Source organism: Phodopus roborovskii, unplaced genomic scaffold (genome assembly GCF_943737965.1).
Source record: "Phodopus roborovskii unplaced genomic scaffold, PHOROB, whole genome shotgun sequence".
Lineage (NCBI taxonomy): Eukaryota > Metazoa > Chordata > Mammalia > Rodentia > Cricetidae > Phodopus > Phodopus roborovskii.
The window spans coordinates 34,345,064-34,359,877 of NW_026126418.1; the positions used below are offsets into that span (position 1 = coordinate 34,345,064).

The window sequence follows — 14,814 nt, forward strand, 5'->3', positions numbered from 1 at the left end:
CCCTTCCACCCCTTTAACTAATATCTATCTATCTATCTATCTATCTATCTATCTATCTATCTATCTTTCCCGAGACAAGGTTTCTCTGTATAGTTTTGGCTGTTATGGAACTTGCTCAGTAGACCAGGCTGGCCTTGAACTCACAGAGATCTACCTGCCTCTGCCTCCTGAGTGCTGGGATTAAAGGCCTGCACCAACTCCTGATTTAAATTTTTATTGTAAGACAGGGTTTTACTCTACAGCCCAGGAGATGTGCACTACCACCAAGCCATTTATTTAAAGTAACAAAGGGGCAGTTTAGCCAGGTATGGTAGCTTGCAACTTTAGTTCCAGCACTCTGAAGCCAAAGGCAGGTGGATCTCTGTGAGTTTGGGGCCAGCCTTGTCTACATAGTGAGTTCCAGGACATCCAGGGCTATATAAAGAGACTGTCTTAAAACAAAACAAAAGGCAGTTTAAAGGTCTGAGCAATTTTAAACACCAAAAATGTAGCTCTGGTACAGGGTAGGGTCAAGCAATCTGGAAGCAGTGCTTGCTTTTCTTTCTGGAAGGCTCATGGAAGCAGCCCCATCCTGCCAGCCTCACAGGCAGCTGGTTTAGAATGTGTATTCAGAAGGCCCAAGGCTCCTCTTAGTGAAGAGCTCTCTCCTAGAGGGCATCAGAGAAGTAGCCGTAGTTGTTGACACTGCTGCCATCATCTGATGACATCTGTGTTGCTGGCAGGGCCAAGGAGGGGGGCAGGGTGCACTCTGATAGAGGATGGTTAAAAAAAAAAAAAAAAAAAAATCAATCTCCACAGCACTAAGCAATTCAGTGACAATGTGCTGTGAACTACCAGGCTGGGTCCACAAGCTCTCGCGTGTGTGTGTGTGTGTGTGTGTGTGTGTGTGTGTGTGTGTGTGTGTGTGTGTGTGTGTGTGTTGTGTGTGTGTGTGTCAGCACTGCAGTACCTCATAAGCCAGCTCTTACTGGAAAGCATTTCAAAATTCTTTCTCAGAAGACTCACTGTCACCTACAAGAGAGTAAGTACCCCCTCAGCCCCAGCCCCAAGACAGGGAGGCCCAGTACTTTGTGTTCTATAAACAGATCCTGAATTAGTGGAGCAATTTTTTAAAAAAATCAAATAATGGGATGGGCACTGTAGATGTTTGAGAAATTCCCTGTGTGTTGTTTCTTTTGATTCTAAGTCATTGGGGGGAATGCATGCATTTGTTTGTTTTTGTTTTTGTTTCTCTCTCCAGAGAATGAATGTAGCTAGGTTGTCTTTCAGAAACTCAGCAGCTAATCAAAAAGTAATCGATTTGTAGTGGAATAAATATAACTTAAGTTTTTACTTGGAATGTCCCATCTATCTGCTGTCTTGTCTCCTGGTTTTCTTACAGAGAGCACACTCCCCAGTCTTCCTCCCACCCGCCCCCACCCGCCCCAGAATCAATCAATAATGAAAATAATACAAGCCAAGGTGACTGACTTTCTTTCGAGTTGTATTCCAGTCCCAAAAGGAAACCAGCACAGAATGCTTGGCTCCGCCCCCTCAGCTCCTACAGCTCCAGGAAGCTCTCACCGCCTGCTGCTCGGGGATGCCACACAGCAAACTGTCCTCTAGTACCTAGGGTGTTTCCTCGTCTGTTTTCTCTCCAACATTTGATCGCTGGCTGCTGCACCCTTTGAGGCGGGAGAGATCTCCAGACCACCAGCTCATGTATTTGAAAGGCATCTGTTTATTTTGAAAATGCAAATGCGCCTACCTCAAAGACCGACTGGTAGAGAGAAGCGATTCCAATGTGGAGTCTCTGCCCTATCCACCCCATGCCCAGGGCGCTGGCCACTTAACTCCTGCCCTGGGAGCCTAGGGAAGAGGCCAAAATTAAACCGAGCAGGCTCAGTGTTCAAGAACTGGGCAGATCACTGGGGTCTGGTTTAAAGAACCTCTGGAGGTCTTACGAAAGAACACGGAGCCTTTAATAGGGTGGCTCCTTGTTGAGGGTTGCCTGGAGGAGGGCAGGATCATGGGGCCAGAGGCTCCTATCAGTGGCTGCCCAGTCCTCAGGAGCAGAAAGCAGCAGGTTAATGCAGACTTTGATCTCTGTCAAGGCATACCAGCTAGAATTAATTTACATTTCAGATGAAAAAGGTTGACGGCATGAAAAGGCAGCTTGTTGCTGGTATCCGAATGTGCTGTAATAGATCGGGAATTCTGAGAGGAAGTTCTGAGGAAGGGATAAGCTGCGCTGGGCTGCTTTTATTGGGAAGGAGATGAAAGGAAAACAAATTTCACTCTGTGCTGCTCTGCAGCAACATGTAGGCCAAATGCTTCCTAAATTTCAAGGGCTGCTAATATATATATATTATATATAAGCTCAGCAACGTCATTATATGAAAGAAGGCCGTGGATAGGAGCTAGAAAATGCAAACAAATGCATTCCACAGAACCGAAATTTCAAAATAATTTGTCGGAAAAATAATCAGTCAGAAATTAACCTCGGAAATGGCTGTGTTGAGCTGGTCACCCCTCTTTATGTAGCTTTTATGTGGACAATTATATTTGGGGTGTTTTCTATGGCAGGAATGGGAGCTTGTAGGGAGACAGTTATGCCTTGGGAAAATCACAGCCCTAGCTCCAGTCCTAATCCTAGGGTCAAATCAGTTCCTGTCCATTTTGTTAGCTGAAGGTAGAGACTTCACCTGCTTCCTGCCACACAGGGCACTGAGGGCACAGGTGTGTGTGAGCTTCATGCCCTCCTGAGCCCCAGCAGAATCGGCTAAAACACATTTTGATGCTACTTAGTAAATGAGAACACTGGCCGTGAAGCTAAGGAGAGTGAATGCTTGCAAAAGGAAAGGGAGGTGCTTTAAGAAAATACCCAAAATTAACCTCCCATGGTACCCACCCACATGTGCTTCAAGGATGAAGCGCACCCACCAATCACTGTTTTAAGGCAGAGGTCATGAAGCAAGTCTGTTTCTGCTTTCAAATAGTGCTCACCTGGCCATCAAATGTGATTTTCAGACATTTCATGATTTTTATATAATGGACTCAATGAATCAACAATATACAGGCTTAAAGTTTTTATTTTAAAACATATGTTGAACATATTGCAAAAATCTGAAATCAGCTAGTATCCTCTTGAGGAGTGTGTGTGTGTGTGTGTGTGTGTGTGTGTGTGTGTGTGTGTGTGTGTTGGCAATAAGTAGTGAATACAAGATGCACTTTGAGTTTGCTTCTTAAGCTGCATCAAGGATTTTTTTTTTTTTTCACTTTTCTTGGGGCTTTGAAGTGGTAGAGCTTGGAAATTACTAGAAGATGGTGCTAAGCACAACACATTTACACTTAAAGGGCGCCCTAAGAACTCCAAAATATCTTAAGTTCTTAGTGAAGATACCTGGCCTCTGCCTTGGCCTAAGAATTCTGAGGAGGACCCCTCAGAGTTTGGCTCTGGCCTGAGCCCTCTGGTGAAGATCATAGCTGTCTGACTGAAGGATTCGCCTCTGGAACACACCCCCCCCCCCCCGCTGTAGCATCATCCTCCACAAGCTCATTCTGTCTCCAATTTCTTGCACCCCTGGAACTCTTGGCATAGTCAAGATCCTGTTTCTCCTAGAACCTCAATTTTGGATTTGCAGTTTCAAACTAGGGAGGGAGCCTGTCTTGGCAGTCACATAGGACATGGCAGAAGAGTCCAGTGACCTCTGAGCCAGGGAGTGGACTCATGAACCATCAACCAAGGCTCACAGCTCTCAGGCTGCCAAGGTCAAGCAAAGCCCGGAGACCTACTGTGTGTTCTCGAGGATCCCTGGGCCCAGAAGATTATTATGCTAGCTAGCCACACAGACATAGATTTTGGGGTATCCCCAAGTCCCCCTTTTCTATGATGCTGAGAGTCAGACAGGACTTCCCCCCTCCCCATGCCCCATTTCTCCCCCCCCAAAAAAAAACAGGGTTTCTCTGTGTATAGCTCTGGCTGTCCTGGAACTCTATAGACCAGGATGGTGTCAAACTTACAAAGATCAGCCTGCCTTATGCCTCCAGAGTGTTGGGATTAAAGGTGTGGGCATCACACGTCTTTAAAGCCAGTTTCTCTCATTTCACTAAAGATGGAATAATAACCCCAAGGAGGAAAGAGACTTGTCCAGTAGCAACATCGTGTTAAATGTTCTCAGCCCAAATTGCCTAGCTTTCAAAGACCAGCTCTGCTCTTAGCAAGCTGTGTGGTGATGGATAAGATACATCCTTTCTCCCTGCCTCAGTTTCCTCTTCTACTGTAGTAGAAACATACGAACTGACCGAGAGCCTTCTTAGTAAGCATGGCCCTTGGTAAATGTGCCCGACACCTCAGGACCCCAGCCAGGAGAGCTGCCAGAAGTGAGCCCTGCCCTCACATACACATGCCAGGACTCTTGACTCACCCCGTTGCTCCTCTGTCATTAGCCTTTCAGCTTCACACATCTGAATGGAGTCAGAACATTTCAAGTGGACACTGCAGAAACGATGTTTTAATTACCTGCTTGAGTATGAACCGCAGACTCACTCCTTCTGTGGCTGATTTGCTTAAATTTCCTCCGAGCATCATATCCTCTCCAGGCTAAAAATATAAAACCATGTGCCGGGAATGACATTAATTTAAAAATGTGCCAGAGAATTGATATAAGCTGTTCCACCTCCAATATGTTTCTCTCTTCCCACCCCCCACCCACCTTCTCCCTAAGCAAAATCAGCAGATGAGCTCCAGTGGGGGAGGGGCCTTTCTGAACTCTTGGTCAAGTTTGCAGAGTTTGAGAAATGATTTTTAGTCAAACAGTGATTTTTTCCCCCAGAACATTTTGAGTTCTGTTTTAGTAATAGTGGGAACCAGTGACCACCGGTGAGGTGGTTTCCTGTTTTCAGAAACCCCTGCCTTGTGTACACAGGTTTAAGCTAGGCTTAGGGCTTGGGGGGATAGTGGGAGGTGCTGAGCTAGCCCAGTCCTTTTAATTGTTTTATGTTCAGGAGACAGGTATAATTGTGTTCATTGAGGAAGGGTCAACATCTTCCATGGAGAGGGGAGACAAAGAAGAGAGCCAAGAGGAGAGAGAGAACAGAGTGTGGGAGACAGACATCTTCAGACAGAAGTGACACAGAGCCTCCACCCAAGATGGGCAGCTGTCTCCTATGTCCCCACAACGGCCTGAGCATCGTCAAATCTCTGGGCAAGCTCATGAGGTCCAAAGCATGCTAAAGCTCATTATGGCTTTTTGTTAGGTGAACCAAGAAATTCATCTTCTGCATTCAAGATTTGGTTCTTTTAACCGCTCATGAGGAGCAAGAGAATTGGGTATTGTGCCTAACACCCATGATATAAGCACACGGACAGAGGTATCAGCAGGCTGGGATAAAGCCTAGAGACTGTTTTTCTTGTTTATAAGTCCAGCTGGGATACAAACCCCTATGAGGATGGTGTTAGCCATTGTGATGGTGCCATCTGGGTATCACCCTAAGCGTATATTAGCTGTCATTTCAGGAGACAGGCCCATGTTTAGTGATGGAGTTTGTCACCACTGGTCAACTCACACTGCCTTTGTCTCACGACTCACCCCAGGGTGTTCTACTGGCTTGTATGTTTGTCTCTCTTTGAGGTCAGAGACCATAGAGGGATACCTTTGACTACATCCTCAGCACCTAGTATGGGGCTTGACTCATGTAGGTACTGAAAAAACATTTCCTGAAGTAAGAAAAGACAAGGGGAAGAAGGGTGAAAGGAAAAGGGGAAGACTTAGGCAAGTGGCCCCCCAGCACGCAAGGAAATACCAGGAGATGGTACTGGCCAGAACCAGGCTGCATACCTGACTGGATGGCTGTGGCAGCCTTCTGCCTCTTCTGTCTGGCTCGCTTGTATCTCCTGGCTCCGAGCCAGCCCTTGGTATATGCCTGCAGCATGACCACTCGGCCTATGACTTCTCGAAGAAGCAAATTTAATTGCTCCACATGGTAATATTTGAGAAAAACCTGAAAGGAATCACTGTTTTAGTGTTACATTTGGGCTTCCCAACAGAAAATCCCTCTGCTCCAGCCGATTCATCAAAATATTAAAACCATCATCTAAGTAAAGCTCATAGTGATTTAACTCATGCATACATTGGTGATGTCTGGAGGAGGGGGCTGGCAAATACAATTCCCCTTCTAAAACAAGGCTGTAGGGTTTAGACAATCCTGGATGTCATTTGGGCCTGCCTCCCAGTAGTCAGTTCTATTTTCTCAGCCCAGCTCTGCCCTCCTTGCCCCTCAAAGCCTTTGAGGGAGGGGCTGAGCAGCAGGTCCACCTAAGGTCAGCAGATAGTCAGGAGGCCAGGAGACCCCATGACCCTCAGTGACCTAATTTCCATTGAGGAAATCCACACACAGGCTGGAACTGGTCTTGTAGAATTTAACCATAAAAACCTGGGGTCCCACGGGGACATGCTGTTTCCCCAAATGAAAAGCTACACACGATGAAAGTAAAATCAGAGTATGCAATAAACAGCACAGGTCTAACACAAAAATGGGTGGAACTCTAAAGGGAACTCATCACTGCTGTGACTATGATTTATATGTGAACATGTGTGCTCCATCATGAAGTATGTGAAAGCGGACATTTTAAAGTGCATTCAAAGATCTCTTTCTAGAAATGCTAAAAGATTCTCAAATTACAGAACATGTACAAACAATCCTCCTATGGCTTCTGAGTTAAGATGAGCAAAGACCATTTTTAAGTTGGAGTCTTGCCTGCTATGGTATGCCAGGTACAAAGCCGTGTTTGCGAGTTCTCAGTGACAAGAGAGCATCACAGGTGACAGTCTGAACAATAGAGAGAGCTACCTTTGTTTTTCCCAGGGCCCAGTGATCTAATCCGGACTTTTCCAAGATAGCGACACAGCTCTCTTTGTTAGAGGGAGGTGTTTGATGTGCTTGGAATGCCAAGTAATAATACCTACAAAACAAAAGAACAAAACAAGGCTTCTTCAGTCATCCTTTGATTTAGTAGGAGAATTGTTCGGGACCCACTGGAAAGTCTTTTTTTTTTTTTTTTTTCCTGACCACCAATAATAGTCAAATAAGTAGCAAAAGATATACAATTTATACCACATTTCTTTGCTTTTCCCTACATTCATAAATTTTCTTTTAATATTGTTTTTCCTAACCCATAATCAATGTCTGCTTTTTGTCTTTTGTATGCAAAATTAAAAAACAGGGTGCTGGGATTCAGAGAGCTGCTCTAGTGAATGTCATAACTGTAAATGTTAAGGTTACTGTTAGAATAACTTAAAGTCCATTGCAGGTATTTTGGCTGAACTTCAAAAAAGCCCATCTGAAGCATAGTGTCGTGGCCAGGTGAGCCTTAAGTTTCTGTCTGGAGGGAGCATGCCCTCTTGATGCAGTCATTGCTAGCATATTTGTTTTCTCTAATTACTTCATTTTAGTGACTGTCTAAATTTTAAGAAGAGCTGGGTAGTGGTGGTGCACAGCTTTAATCCCAGCACTCAGGAGGCAGAGGCAGGAGGATCTCTGTGAGTTCAAAACCAGCCTGGCTACAGAGTGAGTTCCAGGACAGCCAAAGCTACACAGAGAAACCCTGTCTCAAAGAACAAAAACAAACAAAACTTTAAGAAGAAAGGGTATCAGGGTAGACTGTAGCCCCTATAACGAAAGACAGAGTAACAAGAGAAAGGCACACATACTTACTGGATATCAGTTTTCTATGGCATAGTAGCCTTCTTTCATAAGGAAATAAAGTCCTAAGACACAGTCACTCGTAATTATTTTCTGTCAGGTCTGATAAAGTGGTGGAGACAAGACAACTGAATAGGAAGGAGCCTGATGCCTCAGGACAGCAACTTGGAAGGACCTGGAAGGCCTGAGTGTCAGGTTAGCCTGTGAGTTCCTGTGTCCTCAGAGAGGAGGGTGCCAGTCTTCTCTGAGCAGAGGAATCACTCACACCAAGCTCTTAGGGAAAGTCCCATCCACCGGCATTGCAATCTGCCTCCATGAGGGAATGGCAGGCCAAGGTCACAATGACCTTCCTGATTCTGCTCTTTGCTCAGGTGCCAAGCTGCCCCATTTTGAAGAAGCATGTCCTAAATGCCATCACTGCCAAGAAGGTTTTCCTCCTCTTCCTCTGCTCCTCCGTCCTGAAGACCACACCCAGGATCTTGCACACGCTGGTCACGTGCTTTGCTACTGAGGTTTGTCCCCAGCCTTTCTTTCCTTCCTTTTTCATATCCTCATTTTCACAAAGCTACTTGACTATATTTTCCTTTCAGAATATGCTACCTTAGTTTTTCTGAGGACAACTTTCAACGTTCCTTTTTCTTCTCTTTGCTGCCACCTATAATTAAATTCAACCTTTTCAAGACTTTAAAATAAACTACATTTCCTTGTCAGAGGAATTTTCTTTTTTCATCTCCCAAACAATTCTAATCTGCTACTTAGAAATCTCTTTTAAAATATAGACCTGGCTTTACTTGTAAGAGATCATCAAAATATGAAACACATTCCCTTTTCCTGTCCAATAGACCATTACCTTTCTGTTTGTGGAAAAATAAACATATGGGACCTGTACTTGAGTCAACTTATGATTGTGTTATGGGACTATTTTACAGGTAAGATATGAGGCCATATTTGGTGGAAACATTTGCATTTGGAGAGAATTGGAGTGTACTCCCACCTGTGGGGAAAAGAGACAGTGCTCTTAGACCCACTGAGTGCTGGTAGAACATCGGGTCCTCCATCGCCTAAGGCCTTGAACCTGCTCTGTTGGAGAAGGAGCTGCCAGGAGCTGAACCTGTCTAGGCTAGTTCAGGCAGCTGGGGCTTCTGCTTCTCCAGGATTTAGTCATGGCTTCTCCCACTTGACTTTGACCAGAGCAGAAAGACTGTGTCCTGGTGTCCACAGGGAGGGTGGGAATTGACACAAATTTACACGAGAGAGTTTACAGAGGGCTTAAAGTCGGAGAATCAGTAGAAACTCGGGTTTTCTAATCTTTGGCCTAGCAGTATGTCACATGGGGTGTTCAGCAGCCCAGCAATCAGGCTTGCTAAGGACATCACTTGATACTGATGATGGAACTCTTAAAGAAAACCTAATGAGCAAACAACAGCGTGCAAAGCTGAACTCAATGTAAGACAGGGCCCCGTTGTTCATTCCAGGATTTCTAGTCTTTTTTAGGAATCTGTGAATGTGTGCTAGCAATTTTTCATTTCAAAATGGGCACAATGTTTCCAAAGTAACATAAATAATAAGATTTAACCCAAATCTCTTAATTCGTCGTGATGATAATGTTCATATTGACTTAGTTCAAAAGAAATATGGCAATGGGACAGACAGGAGGTGAAAGTTCAAGAGATGTCCTATAAGATAATTGACTTCTATTCCGTTTGAATGCAATTGGCCCCCATGATCTCACAGGGAGTGGCACTATTAGGAGGTGTGGTTTTATTGGAGTGGGTATGGCCTTGTTGAAGGAAGTGTGTCACTGTTGGGGGTGGGCTTTGACGTTTCCTATGCTCAGGATACTGTTCAGTGTCTCAGTTCACTTCCTATTGCCTGCATGATGTAGGCTCTCAGCTCCAGCACCACATCTGTCTGCACACTGCCATGCACCCTACCATGATGAAAATGGACAGAACCTCTGAAACTGTAAGCTGCCACCTCAATTAAATGCTTTCTTAAATAAGAGTTGCCATGATCATGGTGTCTCGTCACAGCAACAGAAACCCTAAGACAGCACCACAAGGCATTTAATTATAATTTTGTGTTCATTCTGTTTTGAGAGTCTGGGCACCTGAGGGTGTTACCAAGACTGGTTCTTCCTGGATTCAGCTGCTTCTGATAGACAGGGCTAATCTCAGTCTGGAGTCCAAGTGTTGAGGTAAGAGTTAGACCACCTCTGCTTGACTGTGGACATTCCTGATTTCTAACCTACCAGCTGAATAGTGCAGCCTCCTCTTCTTCCTTCCTCTGCTCCTACGGTAGATGCGGGTCTTAAGACTATGAGTATCTGGTATAAACTACACCTTCTATATTAAAAAGTGCTCTCGTGGCTGGAGAGACAGTTAATAGCTAAGAGTGCATGCTACTCTTACAGAAGCCCCAAGTTCAAGTTCCAAGCACCAACATCAGGGAACTCACAACTGACTCCAGATAGCCTCTTCCAGCACCCATAGGCACACTTGTGTCCCATGTGCATACATACATATTTGGGTACATTTGCACACATCAATAAACATTCAAAAAATCCTTTTAGAAAGGAAGGAAGGAAGGAAGGAAGGATTCTGAATGAATACCATGTCCTTTCAAGGATGAACTATGAACAAAGACTGGTAGGTCCATGAGAACTTCTCCACTCTCCCTAAGTTCAAAGAAAGTGTGATTAAAACTTCTCTAAATTTAATAAAAACTATAAACCAATGTAGAAACCAACCACATACAAACTGAAGGCAGCTACATCAAAGGATATTCAATGAAATTGCTCCAAACCAGTGACATGGTGAAAATCTTATAGAAAAAACATATAAGCTACACAGAGAGGAATACAGACAAATTTAACAGCAGAGTTCTGTCTGTCTGTCTGTCTGTCTGTCTGTCTGTGTCTCTCTCTCTCTCTCTCTGTGATAGGGTTTCTCTGTGTAGCCCTACCTGACTTGGTACTCACTCTGTAGACCAGGCTGCCCTCAAACTCACAGAGCGCCACCTGCCTCTGCGTCCCGAGTGCTGGGTTAAAGGAATGCACCATTACTGCCAGGCAAGTCCTCAACAGGAACAACGTGAGTGAGAGAACAGTGGAGAAAAATCTTGAAAGCACAAAAGGAAAATAAATTCAACACTCAGTGAAGACACCACACAAAAACAAAGGCAAGATAAGACTATTTAAGACACATAAAAACTGAAAGAATTTATCCCTAGATGATCTTCTCCAAAAGAAATGCTAAAGAAAGTTTATTGCCGAAGAAGGCAAATAATTCCAGATGGAAGGAATATACTCTACAGAGAGGACTATGAGAACTATCTAATGGTAACTATCCAAAATACTTTTCTTATGACTTAAATATCTCTGCCCTGTTCTTGACTGAGCAAAAATAATAGTGGTATATGGGGTTTATAATACACAGAGACATGAAATACAGGACAAGCATAGCATAAAGGTCAGGAGAAAAGAAACTGGGGTGGATTATCACAAGACTTTTGTGCTACATGTGGAAAGGCACAATGTTGATTTAAGGTAGACTAAGAAAAAAATAAAGATGTGTGCCATAAATCACAAAGCAAGCCCTAAAATAACCAAGCAAAGAGCTACAAGTAACAGATCAACAAAGAAGATAAAATGGAACTATACAAAATGTTCAATAAATCTTGAAGAAGGAGGAGGAGGAGACAGTGATGGCAGCCACAAAGATCAGATGTGACTAATAAAAACCATGTAGCAAAATGTCAGAATAAAACTAACCATATGAGTAAGAATGCTAAAGGGAGCATTTTAAACTTCTCTCTCTCTCTCTCTCTCTCTACACACACACACACACACACACACACACACACACACACACACACACACACATCCATACAGTCTCATGGCTTCTTTCTCTCTATTCTATCTCTGTGTCTCTATCTATCTCCATCTCTTTCTCTTTCCTGACTGCACGCACACACCCACATTTGCTCTGTGTCTCTTAAATACCAGGTCAGCCCCACCTGTGCACCTGCTTCTTTTTAATGCATTGGTGGCTTTTTGGTGGCTTTTTTCCCCCATACATATATTTGATGTGGGTGCTGAGAATCGAACCCAGGTCCTCTGGAAAAGCAGTCAGCGTCCTTAACCACCGAGTCATCTCTCCGGCTCCTGGGACAGGTGGAAACCAGGCCTGCCCAAACCCTTGGAACAACAGATTATATCAGGTGACCCCCCTCCCCTACTATCAATTCTTCTTCCTTGGGTGGAAGAATTCCTGCTGCACATAGATGACGGGTTTCTGAAGTTTGTGTGAGGAATTGGGATAACTAGTCCAACTGTCCCTCTACGTGCTCACAAGCAGAGTTCCCTGCCCTGTCAAAACTTGGTGACCCAGTGCTCCAAGAGCCTAGTTGGTCCCTCTGAGAAACATTAAGATACTAGAGGGAACTGAGTTGCTGGTGCATGCGTGCGTACGTACGTGTGTGTGTGTGTGTGTGTATGTGTATGTCTTTTTTATATGCCACATATACACACACCCATCGTCTGTCTAATTATTATCTGTCTGTCTGCCTGTCTGCCTTTGAGTAGAGAAGGAAGGTAGACAGAAGCATGGCTCACAGCTGTGTATGTGTTAAGAGGAAGATGCTAGCCCATCTTCTCAATGCAAACACAAGCCTCTGCTCCCATCACTTGATCCTGTGCCCCTGCCCCCCAGCATGGTCTGACTCTCAGAACTTTGCCTCTAGAGCCTATGAGGAGCTGGATCACGAGGCCTCTACCAGCAGTATTGTTTCCTGGGGCAGAGCAGCAGCTGTGAGGCTCTCATCTCACAGCATCGTATTTGGACTAGGATGTGAGAGTCATTTGTTTCTCTGTGGAAAGCTGTTGCCTTTCCAAACCTGTGTGGGTTTTCAGATTCTAGCCTTTTTCATTCTCTCTGAGCTATTCTGCAACTCTTACTAAACAGTCGGCATGGGGCAGGGTTGTAGCTCAGTGGTGAGGGCTTGCTTAGTACACACAAGGCCCTGATTTCTATCCTCAGCATTGTTCCTGTAGACACATAAAGTCATGGGAGTCTAGTGCTATCTTAATTGATTTCTTCCCCACTATGGAAAACCAGTATTGTTCCTGCTTGACAGTCATTGCCACATTCCTTTACCCTACAAAAGTCATGCTGTTTTGACCTTCCCTGTGAACCAATGATAACATCTGCCTGGTTCCCTCTTATCATATGTAGAAAATGAATACTTTGAACACATTCATCTTTACTTCTGTATTCCACTCATGGTTTGTGTCTTCTTCTGCTAGTTATCTTCTGACAAGAGAAAGACAGAATGCAAACACCCAGGCTAGAGGAACTTGACCCAAGAGGCACACACAGTCGTGTCTTAAGTCAGGCAGCCCTTGTTCCTAGGCTGATAACACTGGGCAGTCCTCACAGCCTTCGTGGGTCCCAAACCACACATGACACTTTTCCTACCAATAATTTTCAAAAGTAAAATATCAGTTCATAGACTATGTCAGTGATAGACTCTACCAGTAGTCAAATGTTTTCTGAAGAGGTCATACCAATTGATAATATCATCACTTGGGTTTACCCCTCTCCACCCATGACAGTCCAAGGAGTCGCTGAACTTGCTGATGACTGCCAACAGATATATCAAATGATACAGTCGTCCCTCGGTATTCATGGAGATTGGTTCAAGGATGCCTACATTCACAGAGTTTCGAGGGAGGAAAAATAAATCTTTGCATTCTCAATACAGATTTCAATAATACTTTCAAACAATACTATCCAGACAAGTTGGTTGACTTTGTTGATAGAGAGCCCATGGATGGAAAAGCTGGACTAACTCTTTTATGCTCTTAACTTGCATTTTTTTAAAAAATGGTGTCTTTATATTACTATTACCATTTTTGCTATTATTGTGTATGTGTTTATGGGTATACACATGCCAAGTTTCATCAATGGAGATCAAAGTTCAACTTTGGGAGTTCACCTGGGTTATTTTGGTATTTGTTTATCTATATTGTCTCCATGACTATTTTCATTATTATGTTGGTTTTCATCTCCATTGCTTACCATAAGTAAAATTCTGTGCATGCTGTAGTATTCCCTAGAGGCTCTGTGGTGGAGGGGCAGTCCTCAAAGTGGTGGGATGGATCATTACCAAAGCCTGATCCTGTCACCTCTGCCTCTGGTTTCCTGTTACAAGATGTGGGATAGTCTAGACAGCATCATGGTTCTAAGGTACAAATCTCTCCACAGCTGATCTCTTGCTAGTGCCATATACTTGAAATTTCAAAAAATAAAAAAAAAATGACCTTTTTTTTTTTCTTTATAAGCTGCCTGCCTTGGATATTTTGTTATAGCAAAGAAAAAGGTAACTAGTACATATAGGATCCACTGATTGGCCAGACACTGATAGAGGTCTAACTGGCATGAATGAGCAATGCAGATAACTTCCCTTCCCTTGTGAAGTTTCTATAGCAGTGGGAAAGATAAACATTAAACATAAATGGGAAGGACATCAATTTGGGAGGGATGCCTGCTGTGGAGAATAATAGAACAAGGTAGGGGCAGAGTCTGGATGTGTTTTGGCTGACAGCATTAGGCAATCAGATAGTGAGGTAATTCAAATCATGTCTTGATAGTGGATGCTGAAGGAGCTGGAGGCAAGGGGCTTGGAAACAAAAGGCAAGGCCTCTTAAAGGGCTGTGTACTGACCAGCTAGACCAGAATCATTTAGAGGTTTAAAAAGAGAGAAAGATGTGGCTTCCAAGCTATACTGGGTTGCTTTTGACACAATCTAAACCTCTAGGGTTGGCCTTGGGGATCTGGTGGCTGAACTCAGCTCTGAAATCGCTGACTTAGGGGGACATGGCGATTGACTACCTGCAGTAGACATGACTTATTCAGGGATGTCCGGGGACAGAACTGATACAAGTGCTCAGAAGCGTGTGGGGCAGATTTTACCCAGAGTTCACATGATGTGGTGGTGATCATGCCGTGGGTGCCTTGGGGGTCAGGAGGTGAGTGCTTGAACCCTGGAACTATCCACAGAAAGCTAACTGACAAAGTTGAGGATATTGCCAAGGGATTTCTGGGTCTAGACAGTTGGGCCAGATGACCC

At 44.1% G+C, this 14,814-nt stretch overlaps 1 protein-coding gene across 1 annotated transcript in view; it reads right to left on the bottom strand.

Moving 5' to 3' along the window:
- Positions 1 to 4,493: 4,493 nt before the first annotated feature.
- The window catches only part of LOC127221877 (myosin-IIIb), a 196,267-nt gene continuing 185,946 nt past the window's right edge, over positions 4,494 to 14,814 (bottom strand). Inside the window, exons 24-26 of the mRNA XM_051183842.1 lie at positions 6,832 to 6,943; positions 5,820 to 5,982; positions 4,494 to 4,582 (exon numbers count right to left, since the gene is read on the bottom strand). Of these exons, the coding sequence (XP_051039799.1) occupies positions 4,494 to 4,582; positions 5,820 to 5,982; positions 6,832 to 6,943 (364 nt within the window). The remainder of the gene's footprint in view (positions 4,583 to 5,819; positions 5,983 to 6,831; positions 6,944 to 14,814) is intronic.